General features: G+C 54.4%; 6 protein-coding genes across 6 annotated transcripts; 5 read left to right on the top strand and 1 right to left on the bottom strand.

Annotated features, from left to right (window-relative positions):
- Window positions 1–767: 767 nt before the first annotated feature.
- On the top strand, window positions 768–1,843 carry UV8b_08084 (uncharacterized protein; the record flags this gene model as incomplete). The annotated part of the gene is made up of 2 exons (XM_043145581.1): window positions 768–871; window positions 952–1,843. The coding sequence occupies 2 exons, from the start codon at window positions 768–770 to the stop codon at window positions 1,841–1,843; spliced, it is 996 nt and encodes a 331-aa protein (XP_043001516.1).
- Window positions 1,844–2,745: 902 nt separating this feature from the next.
- Window positions 2,746–3,365, top strand: UV8b_08085 (uncharacterized protein; the record flags this gene model as incomplete). Its single annotated transcript, XM_043145582.1, has 2 exons — window positions 2,746–2,992; window positions 3,121–3,365. 2 exons carry the CDS (start codon window positions 2,746–2,748, stop codon window positions 3,363–3,365), a joined length of 492 nt encoding a protein of 163 aa, XP_043001517.1.
- Window positions 3,366–4,464: 1,099 nt separating this feature from the next.
- Window positions 4,465–6,313, top strand: UV8b_08086 (uncharacterized protein; the record flags this gene model as incomplete). Its single annotated transcript, XM_043145583.1, has 3 exons — window positions 4,465–4,476; window positions 4,598–6,041; window positions 6,171–6,313. 3 exons carry the CDS (start codon window positions 4,465–4,467, stop codon window positions 6,311–6,313), a joined length of 1,599 nt encoding a protein of 532 aa, XP_043001518.1.
- Window positions 6,314–7,068: 755 nt separating this feature from the next.
- Window positions 7,069–8,130, bottom strand: UV8b_08087 (uncharacterized protein; the record flags this gene model as incomplete). Its single annotated transcript, XM_043145584.1, has 2 exons — window positions 7,069–7,946; window positions 8,046–8,130. 2 exons carry the CDS (start codon window positions 8,128–8,130, stop codon window positions 7,069–7,071), a joined length of 963 nt encoding a protein of 320 aa, XP_043001519.1.
- A 1,626-nt stretch (window positions 8,131–9,756) lies between these two features.
- UV8b_08088 (uncharacterized protein) lies at window positions 9,757–11,632 on the top strand (the record flags this gene model as incomplete). Its single annotated transcript, XM_043145585.1, has 3 exons — window positions 9,757–9,816; window positions 9,875–10,172; window positions 10,317–11,632. The coding sequence occupies 3 exons, from the start codon at window positions 9,757–9,759 to the stop codon at window positions 11,630–11,632; spliced, it is 1,674 nt and encodes a 557-aa protein (XP_043001520.1).
- A 1,613-nt stretch (window positions 11,633–13,245) lies between these two features.
- Window positions 13,246–15,105, top strand: UV8b_08089 (uncharacterized protein; the record flags this gene model as incomplete). Its single annotated transcript, XM_043145586.1, has 3 exons — window positions 13,246–13,516; window positions 13,628–14,467; window positions 14,537–15,105. 3 exons carry the CDS (start codon window positions 13,246–13,248, stop codon window positions 15,103–15,105), a joined length of 1,680 nt encoding a protein of 559 aa, XP_043001521.1.
- Window positions 15,106–15,746: the final 641 nt, after the last annotated feature.

Raw genomic sequence — 15,746 nt, forward strand, 5'->3', positions numbered from 1 at the left:
GACTGCTTTGTTCACCGTAGACGTTTCCTCCGCAACCAAAGCACCGTGCTTGGAAGAAAACACCCAGGGGCACGGCTTAGGTTCCGGCGCGTCACCACATGGTCAGCCGTGTGTTTGCGATTGGTCTGATAGAGCTCGGTAACGCAGGCCGCGTCGTTGGGAAGCGCAAATGGATGCAGTCTTGTTAGCCTCCTGTTCATCGTTCTGCGTGTTGTCGACTGGCGCCCATGTAGAGGACTCGTCAACGGTATGCTTTCTCATCTCTTGTTCGATGCTGGGTATTTCCCCCGAGTAATCAATCTCCAAATGAAGGGGAAAACGACTCCACAGCGCCTCAAAGGAAGTTCCCGGACTAGCTCGCTTTTTTTTCTTTTTCTTTCTCCTTTTAATCCCTGCGGGTTGGTGATTCAGAAAGTCCGTATCGGGCTTGTAGACCAGGAGCCACCGATGAATCGGCCTCGGGTGCGTCCGGAACTGCACAAACAAGACTTGCCTGTTCGTTGTTGTCCCGCTGCAGTGCGGTTGGATCCGCCAGGGGCCAGCTTGGTTCTAGCACCAAGCACACCAGACTAGGGGAGTAAGAGTCTGGTATCACCCATTCAAAGCAAAGCCTTGTGACAGTCAAAGATGCCCAGTCGAGCCGCACTTGCTTAAATGTGCTGTCTGGTGCTCAAAGCTCTCGATTCACTGTCGTGCTCGCTTGGACTTGGGCGTGGAAGTAGGGGAGTGGGCGATCTTGTAGGACCAGACGGTTTGCAGGTGGCATAATGAGCCTGAGTGGGTTAAAAGTTCAGCAGCAGAATGCAGCCATGTCGCGGAAAGATAAAACCTGCATCTTTTGGCCGTCGTGTCATTATTTCATGAAAGAAGTGTTGGTCAACAACTCCACGCCAAGAAGGTGTGACAAGGGAAGGGTGGAGCTTCCATGCTTCGCTCTCGGCCTCCAAACAGTTTCGCCGCTATTGGCGTACTTTCTCGCCCAGAAGGGAAATCTTTGTCTAGCACAGCACGTCTCGATAAGCCTCAAATGTCAGCCAGCGACGACGAGGAGCCTCAAATGTCGGCCAGCGACGCCGAGAATCCTCAAATGTCAGCCAACGACGACGACGAGCCTCCAATGTCAGCCAGCGACGACGATGAGCCTCAAATGTCAGCCAACGACGACGAGGAGCCTCAAATGTCAGCCAGCGACGACGACGAACCTCAAATGTCAGCCAGCGACGACAAGGCCCGTCCTCCTCCGCCATCTCAGTCCCACTTCTCCAAGTTTGACAACTTTACCCCCGATGACGACGCGTCCTTCGACCATGAGTTTGCCCGCCTCGCGTCGTCCCAAGACTGGGCACCTGGCTCCCAGGAATACACCCAGGAGCGCACCATTGCCATGCGCGAGGAGTTGAAACTGCATTACTTTTCGCAACCGCAGCCGCTAAGCGATATCGACGAAGAACTCACCGAGGAAGAGAAGCTCCAGGGATACCAAGACCTCTGCCGCGAGGTTCGCATACCTCCGAGCGACTCCATCGCCGAGTGCAAGAGGCTCTTGAAAAGCACGCTGGTCAACATCGTAGACCTGATTGATGCACGACGGATGCGGAAGGAGGTCAAGGTTTGGGATGATTTCGACGCGTTCCGCGACTACACCCTCCAGGATGAGCACAGGGTCAATATGGAGGAGGCGAAAAAGGATGGGGGGTACCTGGCATCATTGCTGCAGCGCCTCGGGGGGGCAAGGCTGGGCGGCAGCAGCAGCAGCAGCAGAAGAAGAAGAAGAAGAAGCGCGAGGAGGGATGGCCGGCATTCTGGAGTGATTTCAGGGCGGGTGCTCAAGGAGCGACCTTGATAAGCAAGACACATGAAGCTCCGAATCGGCCCGGCGACTCCGGCTGGCCCCGAGCCATTTCCTTTTGGCAATATACAGAACCCAAGAGGGACATTGGAGAAAGCTCAGAAGCCAAGGTTTTCTTCCGGCTTTGTATGATCAAGACAGCAGCTTCGCATCTTGGTCAGGCTTCAATGTAGCTCCTTGGCTTCAGGGTCCGTCGGCGAGGTGCTGCATCTTACTTTGCTGTTCCAGTCGTTTCGGTAAACGTTGGGTATGACGTGGGGATTCCGAGGCTGCATATTCCTCCCTTGGCATTGTTAGAAGTGCTTCTGGGCGATTGGCTAGAAACCATTCGCGTTCATTCCGAGATCTCGCACCGTCGGTCTTGTGCAAGCTCCGACACGTACAACCTTGGCCCGGGTGAACTGGACTTTGGAAGCCCGGGGCGACTGGAGATACTCAGCAAAAACAAATAAAATCGGCCGATGGAGGAGGAATTAAAACAATTCGTTTAAAAATAAATTTATCATCACCATTAGTTTTGCGAAGCTCTTGATGGAGTGAAAAAATCACTTATACCAAGACATCACCAGCACAGTGCGCGCTCATGGCGGCATACGCTGCGACATGACGTCATGCCCGCTCTTTGCAAGTTTGCTGACCGCAGCCACCATTCATTCTTCAAGCTCGGCTCTCAGAGCCTCAACCGAAACATGACGTCGCCCCGTCTTGTCGCTGTTCGCGGAATTAAGAATACGTCAAGAAGTTTCATACCGCGCCCATCGTCTGGTTTTCAATCTCGGACGACAAGGCCGAGCACATCGCATCGTCGTTTCTTCAAGCTCCTAGCTATCCCAGGGCCGTTGGCAACCCGGCTCACAGTTCCGATTGCCCGCTTTACCTCATCCCGGCAAGCCAGAATGGCCAGTGACGAAGACTACATGTCCTTTCTGAACAAGGCAAACCAAGACTTGAGCGACGGCCAGGCACTAGCCAAACACCAGAAGGAGGAGCAGGGCAAGGCCGCTTTCAAGACGACGGACCAAGGAAGCCAGGCCCCCAAAGCGATTCAAGCGGCATGCCGGGACGCCATCTATGTCACGGATGCGGACGAGCCGTTTGAGGAGGTTTCTCTGAAATGGAGCGGTGATGGGCTACCAGATGAGAGTTCGTGTACCTCACTTGCCGCCCCCCCCCCCCCCCCCCCCCCCCCCCCCTTTTTTTTTTTTTTTTTTTTTTTTTCATTTTCCCTTTCCACGCTTGTGCTAACGAAGCGTTTCCGCTTGGCTCGACAGCCGAATTTGCCAGGCTCATCAATCACTGGGATGCCGATTCCGCCGACGTGAGCATCATGGATCCCGTCGACTGGGATTGTCACGGCCAGTATTCGGGAATTATTGACGCAGTGAGAGAGGCCACCAAGGGCAATGACGTGAGGGTGTACCGCGTGGTGCGGGACGCGACCCGGTCGGAATACTGGGTGATTTCCAGAGACGAGGGACGGATCGTGGGCGCGAAGGCTCTGGGGGTGGAAAGCTGAGGTTGTCCCACATAATGGATCAAGAGTGATGGCAAACACGCAGGCCATGTGATTACGCTGCCTCACCAGGGGGGGGGGGGGGGGGGAGATGCATCGATTGCATGCGCAGATGTATGTTGTCTTGCCATGTCCGTGACGACCTTGCTATATCATGCGTCCATGGTCCACTGCCGGCTGATCACCTTTGCAGCCGCTCAATCTGCTTGCCAGGGTGCGTCAGGCGGGTGGGGGGGATGCCTCTCAATATTCTCTTTCGTGACTCTCTGTCTCGAGATCCGGGCTTGCCCCTGCCCGTAGTAGGCAACACGTTGCGCGATTTGTGCTCAGAAGCAAACCTTCCAGGTTCCCCCGCGTCCCCCCCGGCGACATCTACAAGCCCACGAATCCACCCTTTTGCCTCGGGTGGACATGGATCGATCGATTGTCGTGATAGCATTCAAAACAAGCAAAACCACGAGTACCGCAAACTGGCGCCATCCCGCTTTCGAGCATGAGTCATGAAGCGGCATCACCAAGCCAGCCTGCCTACCTACTACTTCAACCTGGGTACCGAAATGCCCAGGTTGATGCCCCAGACACGACGGACGTTTGAGCTGGGACGCCTCGATGACTGAGACGGATTCGGACGAGGGCATGAAGCTGACTCGGGCCCCAATCTATTTGCAGCGGCTTCCACACCCCTTGCCGCAGATTCGCAGATTTCCAAGTCTCCATGTTTCGGAACGCTGCTGATTCTTCGAATGCTTTGATGCTTTGATGCTTTGACCGGCCACCGCTTGTCAGGGACATGGTTGGTGACTCGAATTCTCGAATTCCCGTTGGGCAGCCGCAAAAGTACCGGAACCCACCTCATGTGGCCCGGGTGGGTGCCATCAAAGGTACATGGACATACTCCGTCCTGCATCCTGCATGGGGGGCGCTTATCCAGATCCCACACCAACCCCAACCCCGCGGTCCCTACTCGCCGATAACCGGCGAAAAAGCAAGCCGATAAACATCCCACCAACAAGCGAGCATCCATCAGCAAGCACCCTGCGACTTCTTCTTTTTCCCTCTGCCCTTCCTCGCGCACGACGCAAAGCAGCAAGATCCGGACGCAATGGCAGGCCCAGTACGTTCCCAACAACCCCCTCCGGCCCCATCCAGACAAAAAAAAAAAAAGAAGAAAGAAAAAAAAAAAGCGAAAAAGAAACAAACGCGCCGAGCTTGCAGCAGCCTCTAACCACCTCCAGCAAGCCGTTCTGCCGACCCTCGAAACCGTCCGGTCCGTCGTGGGGAAACCTCACACCGGGCCCGGGCGGAAGCCCAACCTCGTCCCCATATACCGCCAGATCTCGTCGGACCTCATCACCCCCTCGGCAGCCTACCTCAAGATCTCGGCCGCCTCCTCGTCCGACTACTCGTTCCTGTTCGAGTCGGCGGCCACCGAGCAGATCGGTCGGTACAGCTTCGTCGGCGCCGGCCCGCGCAAGATCCTCGCCACCGGCCCCGGGTACGGGCCCGAGACGGACCCCCTGCCGGCCCTGGAGGCGGAGCTGGCCGCCCACGTCGTCGCCCACGTGCCCGGGCTGCAGCTGCCGCCGCTGACGGGCGGCGCCATCGGCTACGTCGGCTACGACTGCGTGCGCTACTTTGAGCCCAAGACGGCGCGGCCGATGCAGGATGTCCTGCGCATCCCCGAGTCGCTCTTCATGCTGTTCGACACCATTGTGGCGTTTGACCGCTTCTACGGCATAATCAAGGTCATCAGCTACGTCCAGGTGCCCGACGACGACGACGACGCCGACGACGACGGCGCCGTCCGGCCCGGCGCGCTGGACGAGGCGTACGCCGCGGCGAGCCGGACGATTGACGAGCTCGTCCGCGTGCTGGCGTCGCCCGACGTCCGGCTGCCCGAGCAGGGCCCCGTCCAGCTGGGCCGCGAGGCCGAGTCCAACATTGGCCAGAGGGGCTACGAGGCCCACGTCGCCAGGCTCAAGGAGCACATTGTCCGGGGGGACATCTTCCAGTGCGTCCCGTCGCAGCGCCTCGCCCGCCCGACCAGCCTCCACCCGTTCAACATCTACAGACACCTGCGCACCGTCAACCCCTCGCCCTACCTCTTCTACATCGACTGCAAGGACTTCCAGATTGTCGGCGCCTCGCCCGAGCTGCTCGTCAAGAGCGAGGCCGGCAGGATCATCACGCACCCCATCGCCGGCACCGTCAAGCGCGGCAGCACCCCGCACGAGGACCAGAGGCTGGCCGACGAGCTGAGGAGCTCCCTCAAGGACCGCGCCGAGCACGTCATGCTCGTCGACCTCGCCCGCAACGACATCAACCGCGTGAGCGATCCCTACACCGTCCGCGTCGACCGCCTCATGGTCGTCGAGAAGTTCAGCCACGTCCAGCACCTCGTCTCCCAGGTATCCGGCGTCCTGAGGCCCGGCAAGTCCAGGTTCGACGCCTTCCGCTCCGTCTTCCCCGCGGGGACCGTCTCCGGCGCCCCCAAGGTTCGCGCCATGGAGCTGATTGCCGAGCTGGAGAAGGAGAAGAGGGGCATCTACGCCGGCGCGGTGGGTTACTTTGGCTACGGGGGCGAGGACGAAAACGGCAGCGTCGTCCCCGGAGCTATGGACACGTGCATTGCTCTGCGCACCATGTTGGTCAAGGATGGAGTTGCCTATCTCCAAGCAGGTTCGTCCCATTCTTTACCCGCCTTCCCCCCCCCCCCCCCCCCATCCCCCTTCTCTCTCTTCCCCCTACCCTTTGGGTTTTTGCTTTTGCCATGGTTGGCCTCAAACTCATGTTGTGTGCGTCTCGCAGGTGGCGGCATTGTCTTTGACTCGGACGAGTACGACGAGTGGATGGAGACTATCAACAAGCTTGGTGCCAACATGGCGTGCATCAACTCAGCAGAGGAATTATATCATCACCAGCAGCAGCAGGATGCTGCTGGCCAAAAATAGACCGTTTGCATCGTGAACCCGTGTAAATAAGAACTTCCTATGCACATGTACGATTGGCAATGAGAGCAACTCGGCGCCAATCATTATCCATGGACCTTCTGGACACTGGATTGATGACTGTTAGTGAAAGTACCATTGCGACCCAACCGGATGCATAGTTACAACGACGCCATGCCCCGTCCCGGAGAAGGAATATAAAATGTAGAAATCTTTTCGATACAACGATTTTACACATCGAATGAAAAACGCCTTGCCCGTGCTGCCAACACCCCGTTACACCCCCGGTGCAACCTGGTAACAATCTCCCAAGACTAGAGTACTTGATAAGCAATATGCCAATAAAAAGAGCCCGTGTCGCCAGTCACGCTACATTCAATCTGTTTTGCTCGTCTGGATTCTTTCGCATAACCCTTTTATACCCCTGCAGCTCGTTCGGGCTGCTGAACCTGTCGTGAACGGTAGGGCTGTCGTTCATTTCAGCTAGTTAGAATCCTCTTGCACTGTTCATCGTCCTGGCCACGCCTTGGAGAAGTGGATGTATTCTTCTTGATTCGGTATCTGATGGTACTCCGTGGGAAAGTCTTTCCTGGTGACGGATATGAACGGAGTGGGGAGGACTCATCCGGCGACATCGCAACTGCACATATCTGCCATTTCCAGCTCTGCAAAGTGAAGAAGCGAAAGAGGTCGGACTATCCACGATGAGGAAGTATCTCTTAATGTTCGGCTTCGTCAGAGACCCTGATCCCTGAAGCCTATTCAAGCTGCTGAGTCTCGCCTTTCCTGTACGCGGCTTTTGCACGTAACGCAGCGATAGCACCGCCAACATCCTCGTCGTCATCCTCCTGTCCAATCGTCCAGATCCATTGACGCTTTTCCCCCGCACGCTTTTGCTTTCGGTTGACAGTGAATTTTGACGAGACGGGAGATGCTGCTCCCAAACCCGCCATTCTTCGTGTCATTTCTTCAAACGGGCCAGGTGTCTGGCCACCATCCTGGATTTCGTTGGGGCTAAAGGCCAACGTCGAATCTAGCATTGATTCGGGTTCACTTGTGGGAGAGCGAATAGAAGCAGGCGACGTGGGTGATGCATCATCGTTCAAAAGATCTATATGAGACCAAGTATACTCGAATGTGGTGATTTCTTGCTCCAGGGGACTATCGTATTCCACTTTTTTGGCAGCCTTCTCCTGGAGGCGTTGTGATTGACGCCTGGGAGAAGGTGGAGGAACAGTTGTTCTGGGGGGAAGAGGAGAGTTTCGAAGGATGCTTTGGAGACTCCGTGAGTGCGTATAGGGCAACTGACCGTTCCATCCAGGAAGCGGGAACATATTCCTGCGCCGGAGAGAATCAGTCACTTGCTGGTGACTCTGCGGTGATGATGCTTCGGTTGACGAGAACGGAAAGACTTGTGACGAGGTATCAACTGCTCCCGCAGACAGAGGCGGCGTGGCAGTCATTGCGCTGGGAGAAACGAAATTCTCTCGCTGTGGAAACACAGGCTGAGCCGACAAAGGTGTCTCTGGACATGTCGCCACAAGAGGCGTCACAACTTTTTGCTTGAGCTTGTTGGGTCCAATTGGTGATTGAAGGCTGAAACGTTTTGGAGAATTGATGGCGGTTGTGGGTTGAGCTGGTACAGTCGAGGCGCGTTCAATAGCCGGGATGTATATGTTTGACATTGTATTGAACGCTGTTGGATCACTTGGATTCACGGCATCGCCACGCAAACCTTTCAACGGTGGGTTGCATGCGGTTTTGATTTGAAGAGACAGTCGCGGTCTCTTGGACATGCTCGACGGTTGCTGTGATGCCATGACTGGAAGGATGATTTCGCGAGAAGCTCGGCACCTCCTGCTACCGTTGTCCCAACGCATGCCAATATAAGTATTGGAAAAAGTAAACAAACCGTGTTTTTCTTTTGTTGTTGTTTTTTGTTGCAAGGATATGACCTAGTATAGAAGCCTGACGTCGAAGGAAGGTATAGGACTGCCTGAATAGGGCACAGAGTCAAAGCACATCCGAGCAACTATTCCAGAACCAACAAAGCGGAAAACAGGCATCGCTTGTGGCTATATACGGCAACCCAAAAAGCGGGCTCGCCATGCTCCCCTGGTCATGGATGACCTGAGACAGCAAGTGCTGTATCGTCCAGCGCCTGAGAAGCAATGTCTGAGGGAACACAGCTTACACAGGAGCAGTCGTTTGGGACGCGATGTTGAGGCTGAACAAAAAAGAGGGCTGAGATGGGGGGGAAGGTGACACGTTGACTGAAGTTTCCCCTCCTTCTTTTGGGCACCATCTCCTCCCCAAACACACCAGACCACATGCAGACTTTTACTGTGGTTGGGTCATCCTTCAGTGAGGCGGTTTGCAAGCGCTGGGCCCCTGTTGAGGCGTAAAGAGCACAGCACTTGCAACCGCAGAGAACGAGAGGTGGCCTGTTTGCACCACCAAGGCGTCTACCAGGCGTCTATTTCATGCGGAGGCTTTCGCCGCGTCGCCTTTGGCGTGCCCGAGGGCAAGCGGGGTAGCAAAGCTAGCAAATTAGACAGACAGCTCATGAGATGCGTGTTCGCGTCCTTGGCCATGTTTGCTTGACGCAGTGGGAAGCGACCAGACTGCGACTGTTTTGCCCTCGAGACATTGTTGTTGTCTGTTGCTGTTGTCTGTTGCTGTTGTCTGTTGCTGTTGTCTGTTGCTTGTTCGCAAGACCCATTGGTTTGGTTGGAGAGGTGGGCAAAAGGACGGCAGAGAGTGGCCAGAGCAGCCTACACAAATCCGACCGTCGTCAGCCTGCAGCGCTTGTTTTGAAGGCTTGTTTTACCTGTAGGCTGTTGGGTGATGCACAAAGACAATGGCCAATCTCGGGCTCGTGCTCGTGCCATCCATGAGGTTGGGATTCACGCGCGTTAAGCTTGGGCCTAAGGTGGGCACAACCATCAGGTTAGGTTCGCCCTGTCGCTATATTAATAGCATGGAATGACAACAAGCTCCCTTTCTCTATTTCCCACTCGAGTCAATGCCTAACCAAGTTCAATTTCTGAAATGGCGTGTACCATGGCAGACTCCAACTGCCAGGACAAGGCGCACAGTGCGAAACTTGAAATTTTGCACACCAATTGTTTCTTAATTCCCACGTTCGCGCCCAAAGGCTGTTGTGCATGGGATGCTCCTTCCTTTTCCTATCAAACAATGGAGATGCCATCCGGATCCGGATGTGAAGGTGGGCTGGTACTCGACCTTCATGCAGCAGTTTCGCAGAACCTACAACAAATTGACGGCACGTTCAGATTGCAGCAGATTGCTCATGATGGCCCCATCTAAACACTTGACCTTATTTGTCAGCAGCAAGCCAGTAAGAGACGCCCAGTGCCTCTACTGCAGCAAGATGAAGACGTCCACCGCGCGCCTGTCACCAGCGACGGTCGCATACCTGCGATATGGATCAGCAATCAAGACTTGTGCCGAGGCAAAAACGTGAAAGCGTGATTCTGCAATTTGTTTGTGTATTTTGTTCCGCTCACAAGTCGCCTGCGTCGTAGCTGATTACGTGTTCAGGATTATGATTGCTTTTACGCACAAGTCTTGGAGAATAAGAACCCGTCTCTAAAGTCCAAACCACTGGGTGTCAAGCAAAAGAACATCCTCGCAACGTGCAATTACAATGCCCGTCGACTTGGCGCGAAAAAGCTCATGCTTGTCTCAGAAGCCCTCAAAACGTGCCCCGGCTTAGTGCTTGTTGACGGAGAGGATTTGACACCCTTTCGCGACGTGAGCAAGGCATTGTTCAATTTCTTGCGATCGCATTCGTGGAACGGCCGGGCGGAAAAATTGGGGTTTGACGAAGTATTTATGGGTAAGCTGCAGCTTCCCTACTTACTTTATCGTACTCTCTCTCCCCCTCCCTCCCTCTCCCTCCCTCTCTCTCTCTTTGTTTTTATTAATTTTTTTATTCATTTAAAGTTCCGTCGACTACACTCAGCTAACCCCTTCGTTTTAGATGTGACAGATGTTGTTGATTACAACATCGAGTGTTTGAACACCAACTGCTTACGCCAATCGTTCTTCCATCTCTCCAAGAAGGATCCCGAAGCGGGTTTCAGTTGTGATTTGACATCTGTCGCTGGTTGCGTCGAGGGGAAGATTCCGGATCCCGCACCTCTCTGTAACAAGACTTACTTGAGACTCCTCTTGGGCTCACATCTTGCGAAATTCCTTCGATCGGAGCTGGAAACAAAGTTTGGTTATACTTCCACGTGTGGCATATCGACCAACAAGCTTCTAAGTAAACTAGCTGGAGCTCGCAACAAACCTCGGAACCAGACCACACTGCTGGCACTCAGCGACGATGATGCCGTTGCCTTTGTGGATGGTCACAAAACTAGACAGATACCTGGGATAGGGTCTAGGACGGCGATGCTGTTGGAGTCACATGTCCTTGGCGAAAAAGTTGAGCTGGAATCTCAATTTTCATCGGCCTTGTTTGTACGAGAGGTCCGACAACATCCGTCACTATCTCCCAGCTTTTTGGAAACTCTCCTAGTAGGTCCAGGGGCTGAGAGGGGCGTCGGAGCCAGAGTATGGGGTCTTTTACACGGCGTTGATCCTACAGAGGTAAAGATGTCGAGCAACATACCGTCACAGATCAGCATAGAAGACACGTTCAAAGGTTTGGAGACGCTATCCCAAATCACAGAAGAACTGCACAAGCTCTCATGCTCGCTCATACGGCGAATGAGGGTGGATTTGCTGGCTTTAGATCATCATGCCGATGTTCCCGGTACACAGAGATGGATTGCCCGGCCAAAAACTTTGCGGCTAAGCGTCAGGTCTTGGCCAGCGCGGCAGCAAAACCATTCTCAGGCTCAGGATTTCAATCGGGTTTCTCGATCTGGCCCACTGCCCGGCTTCGTATTCGATGTCGAGGGTGCCATCGACGCTCTGGCGGAACAATTGGTAGCAGAGGCGCTGTTACCTCTCCTCCGCCGACTCCCGGGTGAAAAGGGCCAGAAATGGAATTTGCAGCTAATCAACGTTTGCGTAGCAAATATGGTAGCCACGGCTGCTGACGACAAACAAGGCGTCGGGCGCGATATTTCCGCAATGTTCAAGAAACAAGACGAAGTGCTCCGCCCGTACAAGCTTGAGCCTGTTTCCGACCATGATGATGAACCTCTGGACAGCGATGCCAATGACGAGTTCCTGTCAAACATGGAATGGGAACACATGGACCGCTCTGTTTGCACCACCTGTGGTTATTGCTTGCCCTTGTTTGCTATGCCAGCGCATACAAGATACCATGAGATGGGAGGGTAATCCAGTTTGGCTCTCTGAAGATGAAAAGGCCTGCTTTTATTGTGACAAACGAGAACGGTTCCGGTTTAAGCTTTATTGCCTGCTGCCTCGCATGATTCTCGGGCAGTACACGGCCTCCTGCGAGGCAAACCGCGTTCCGCGGTAAGGACGGTGGCATCCGCGTGCGCACAGTGAGACTATCCAAGCAAATTGCTTGTTAGTGTGCCAAGCAAAAACATGGAGCCAGACATGATGCGGTTGGGTCAGTCATATGTCTCGTCACACCCGAGGGGGAAAAAAGATCCGTAGTTGTGGTGATGCAAAAAGTCATGCCCGGGAATGACTCGTAGTGGGCAAAAAGTTGAACACAGACACTGGCTTCTGGTATGCGTTGTCGATGTGTGAACAAAGGCAGGGCACGGCTGGAGCTTGGCCATTCTTAGCGGGCCTCACTTCTCATACCATGTTGTGTTTGGAATCCTGTTAAACAGGACTGGGTGGTATTCCAGATTCGGATGCCAGAACTGTGAACTGCTCATGGTTCGATCCAGCCCGATGACGAATTCCCTGGATATCGGTAGTGCAGACGAACATTGCGCAATGCTGGTCCGAGGGCCGGAGTCTGCCCATCTTTTCTGCCTTTTCTGCCGTTTCCTTCCCTGCCGTTTCCTTCCCTGTCGTTTCCGCCTCCGTGGCATTCAAGAGAATGGCGCACTCGGAGTGTTGACGCAGGCTGATTCCAAATCCAAGGGACTTGTTGGTGAGTGCCTCTACGGAGGAAGGATTTCTAGTCTCAAGCTATCTGTCATCTCTCTTGGCCAACCCAAGCCCCCCCCTTCCCTCCCCCCCAGATATCACGCAAAAAGGTCGTCTTGTACCAAAGGAGATGGGCATGTAAGCAAACCGAGTATGGTGACATCAGTCATTATCCTTGCTTGTGCCTGACACTTGCCACTGACCAGCTGCCAGCTGCCAGCTGCCAGCTGCCGCAAGCTACCCCCTCGATGGGCTTGACATAGGGTGGCACTTTCCAAACGCAAAGACTTGGCTTAGATGTGAACGCAGAGTGAGATAGATAATGGGTAAGAGCTCCGGGTCCGTCATGTCGAGGAAAGGCTTGGTCTTCAATTCCGAGCCCTTCTTACATTGCCTTTTGGAGTTCTGTGTCCAAGGATTTTGCTGCTTGATTCATAGCTACAGGAGAAGGTCCTCTATTGCCCCTGTCAACGCCTCGAAGCTACACAGACGGGTTTACCCTTGAGTATTGTCCTCATTAGCAACAGTATCGGGCTCGATTTTGCTTCGAGTAACTCGGAACTGCCCATTTGAGGTGCAGCATGGGGCGCGGACCTCGTGGAAACGGGCATCAAACAGCTCGTAGGCCAGTCGAGTTGACGGGAATCGTTTCTTATGCTGAATGGGATGAATTCTCCACCCTTATCAACAACATCATTGACAGTATGCAAAAAAATGTCATCAGCATCTTCGACACTCCAGTCCCTGTTTGCAGCGACAGTGAGCAACAGCAGCACCGTCACGTCTCGATTCCTCTTAATCCAATAGAAAGCAACAAGGAAAACGCGTCGGCTTTGAATCATCTCCGTGGAAGGGCTCCTGACGAGGCTTCCACTGCTATGCCTGAAAACATCACACATCATCAGGCCGTTGACGGAGAGAAGAGGGCTACGGCTTCGACGTACATGGAGCTGAAGAAGGAGGCGCTCGTGTATTTCGGCAAGTGGCAAGCCGGTGTCTTGCAGCGTCTTCGAGAAGTCAAAGTGAGCTATGCTGATAATGGTGCTCAACGGAGCCGAGGTCGGGGTCGGCGACTGCGTCCAGGTTCTCGCGCTGGACGCAGCGGCCAAGGTGGCAGAGGTTGTTTGATGCCTTCGACGTTAGCTACCGGTAAAGAAGATTATTTTGCGTCCTCTTCCCCTCCTCCCCAAACTCCCTCTGTTGTTCTTTCACTCGACGCTGTCAAGATTATCGCGCAGGCTGACCACGTCTAACACCCAGAGCCCAAGCGAGCACCAACAGTTCATGTAGATCCCGAGCTCGCCTCGAGATACCCGCCGATTGCAAACGCTCTGTGGACCCTTCACCTGGACAGACGGAAGCTCTTGCTCCATATTGCCCTGTTGATTCTCGTCTCTCTTCAGGAATATTCCGCCAACTCTCGACTTTTGCTGGTTTCTCTAGCATCATCTCTCAACCTCCCTTTCAAAGAATATGAGAAAGACGAGATGCGCCTGGCTATTGCATTAGCTGAGACTGTCCTCGAAGAACCGGCTGAGGAGGAAGCGACGCCCAAGCTGGACGATGTCAAAGGATCACGCAAATGGAAGCCTGGCCTGGGTGGCGCGTCCAGCACACCGGCACCTGCTTTTCTGGCCGCGCCTCTCCAAAACGCCGGCATTGGAACATCTCGGGGCGGTCTCGGGCTTACCACGAGTGCGGCTGCAGGCTTGTTGGGAATCATGGCTGAAAACGGGGCCCTAATGGGGTCGCTCTTTGGAATGAACCCTACACGGCCGCTGAGCAAGTCGCTGGAGAATATCTTGAAGGAGGTTCAGGACTTTGCCTTTATTCGCTTGGCGTTCAGGGGACCCTACGAGTACGTCGATCCGAGAGGTTCGCCAGCAGAGGATCGCAGGCTTCGCGTAGTTGTGGCCATGAGCGGCTTCCTTTTACAGGAGGATGACATGACGAGAAATTGGCGTGGCCTCAGTAGCCAGACCGAGGCTTATGCCGTTCGATGGGAAACTGCGGCGCTCCTAAACTTTGGCCATGCTCTGGAAACGCTGATCAAGACCAAAGCCTGGAAAAAGACGAGAAAAAGCATTGCGTCAAAGACAAGTTGAGTCACGGGACTTTTTCTCTTGCTTTTTCTTCGTTACGTTGACAGTTACTAACAAGCTGGCTTAGCCCCTCGCGGCTCGGTCAACTCGAGCTGGCCGGCTCCCATTCTAAGAGTCAGCAAAATAATAGACAACTCGTGGAGTGTGGGCTTCGTACGGGCCGAAAAAGCCGGGGCCAACCTTGCAGACTCACTTACCAAACAACGGTTCCAGGGAGACCGGCCCGTGTCGTTGATAGGATTCAGCCTCGCAGCGCGAACAATCTACAATTGTCTCATGTCCTTGGCGGAACGGCGGCAGTTTGGGTTGGTGGATTCGGTTGTTATGCTGGGAACACCTGCGCCCGCCGACAGCGGCGTGTGGAAAACACTCAAGAGCGTCGTCTCTGGCCGGCTGATCAACGTGTATTGCGAGAATGACTGCATTCTGGGGTTCCTGTCGCGCACGTCAAACACGGAGCTCGGGCTTGCTGGGCTGCAGGAAATACGAGGGGCGAATGGGGTGGAAAATCATTGTGTCAAGTCGCTGCCCAAGGGCCATCTGAGCTATTCATCGTTGTTGGGCCATATTCTGAGGGATGTTGGGTGGGAGGATTTGGATGCGGGCGCCCTGGGCCTGGAGCGTCTTGCAGCGTGATGGACGAGTGTGGTGCTCGTGCTGGCTTGTGAATAGATGTTTTGCTGTAGAGAGGATTTCGAGAATCACATGGCCACGCTGTGATGGCCCAACGAGGGATGGACTCGTGGAGCCTCTGTCTGTCATGTACGATGGTGGACCTTGCGGCATGAAGAAGCCACATCTTTGAGCAGCATAGAGAAGATGTCTGAGCAGCATGGCTACGGAGCGTTTCGTGATTTTCCCAGAACCCGGGGTGGTGTTCCCAGCATCAAGCGCAGGATGCGATATTTCGACGGCTCGAACCAGGCACGAAGCCTAGACGCGGACAATCCAACTGGCCCGAGGCAGAGGGGCACGGGGCTACGCGGAATCACCAGACAAAGAGCTCACGCTCACGCTCAAGTCAAGCTCACGCTAAAGCCAAGCTCAGAGCTTCCAAACCCTCATGACCGAAAAACAGTTCATTAAAACAGTAGCCGCGCTTGCACGGCGCCAACACGCTCTCGTATTCCGCACCTATGGCTGTCAAGGACGACGGGGGGGGGGAGACCAGAAATTCAAAGGAGATGAACGACATGAATGACGTGAGGAAGAAGGGGGCAGGAAAGAAAAAAGGCAGGGTGGGGGGAAGAGAAGACGGAAAAGTGAAGAACGAACGG

The sequence above is a fragment of the Ustilaginoidea virens genome, chromosome 7 (genome assembly GCF_000687475.1).
Source record: "Ustilaginoidea virens chromosome 7, complete sequence".
In the NCBI taxonomy this organism is placed as follows: Eukaryota; Fungi; Ascomycota; class Sordariomycetes; order Hypocreales; family Clavicipitaceae; genus Ustilaginoidea; species Ustilaginoidea virens.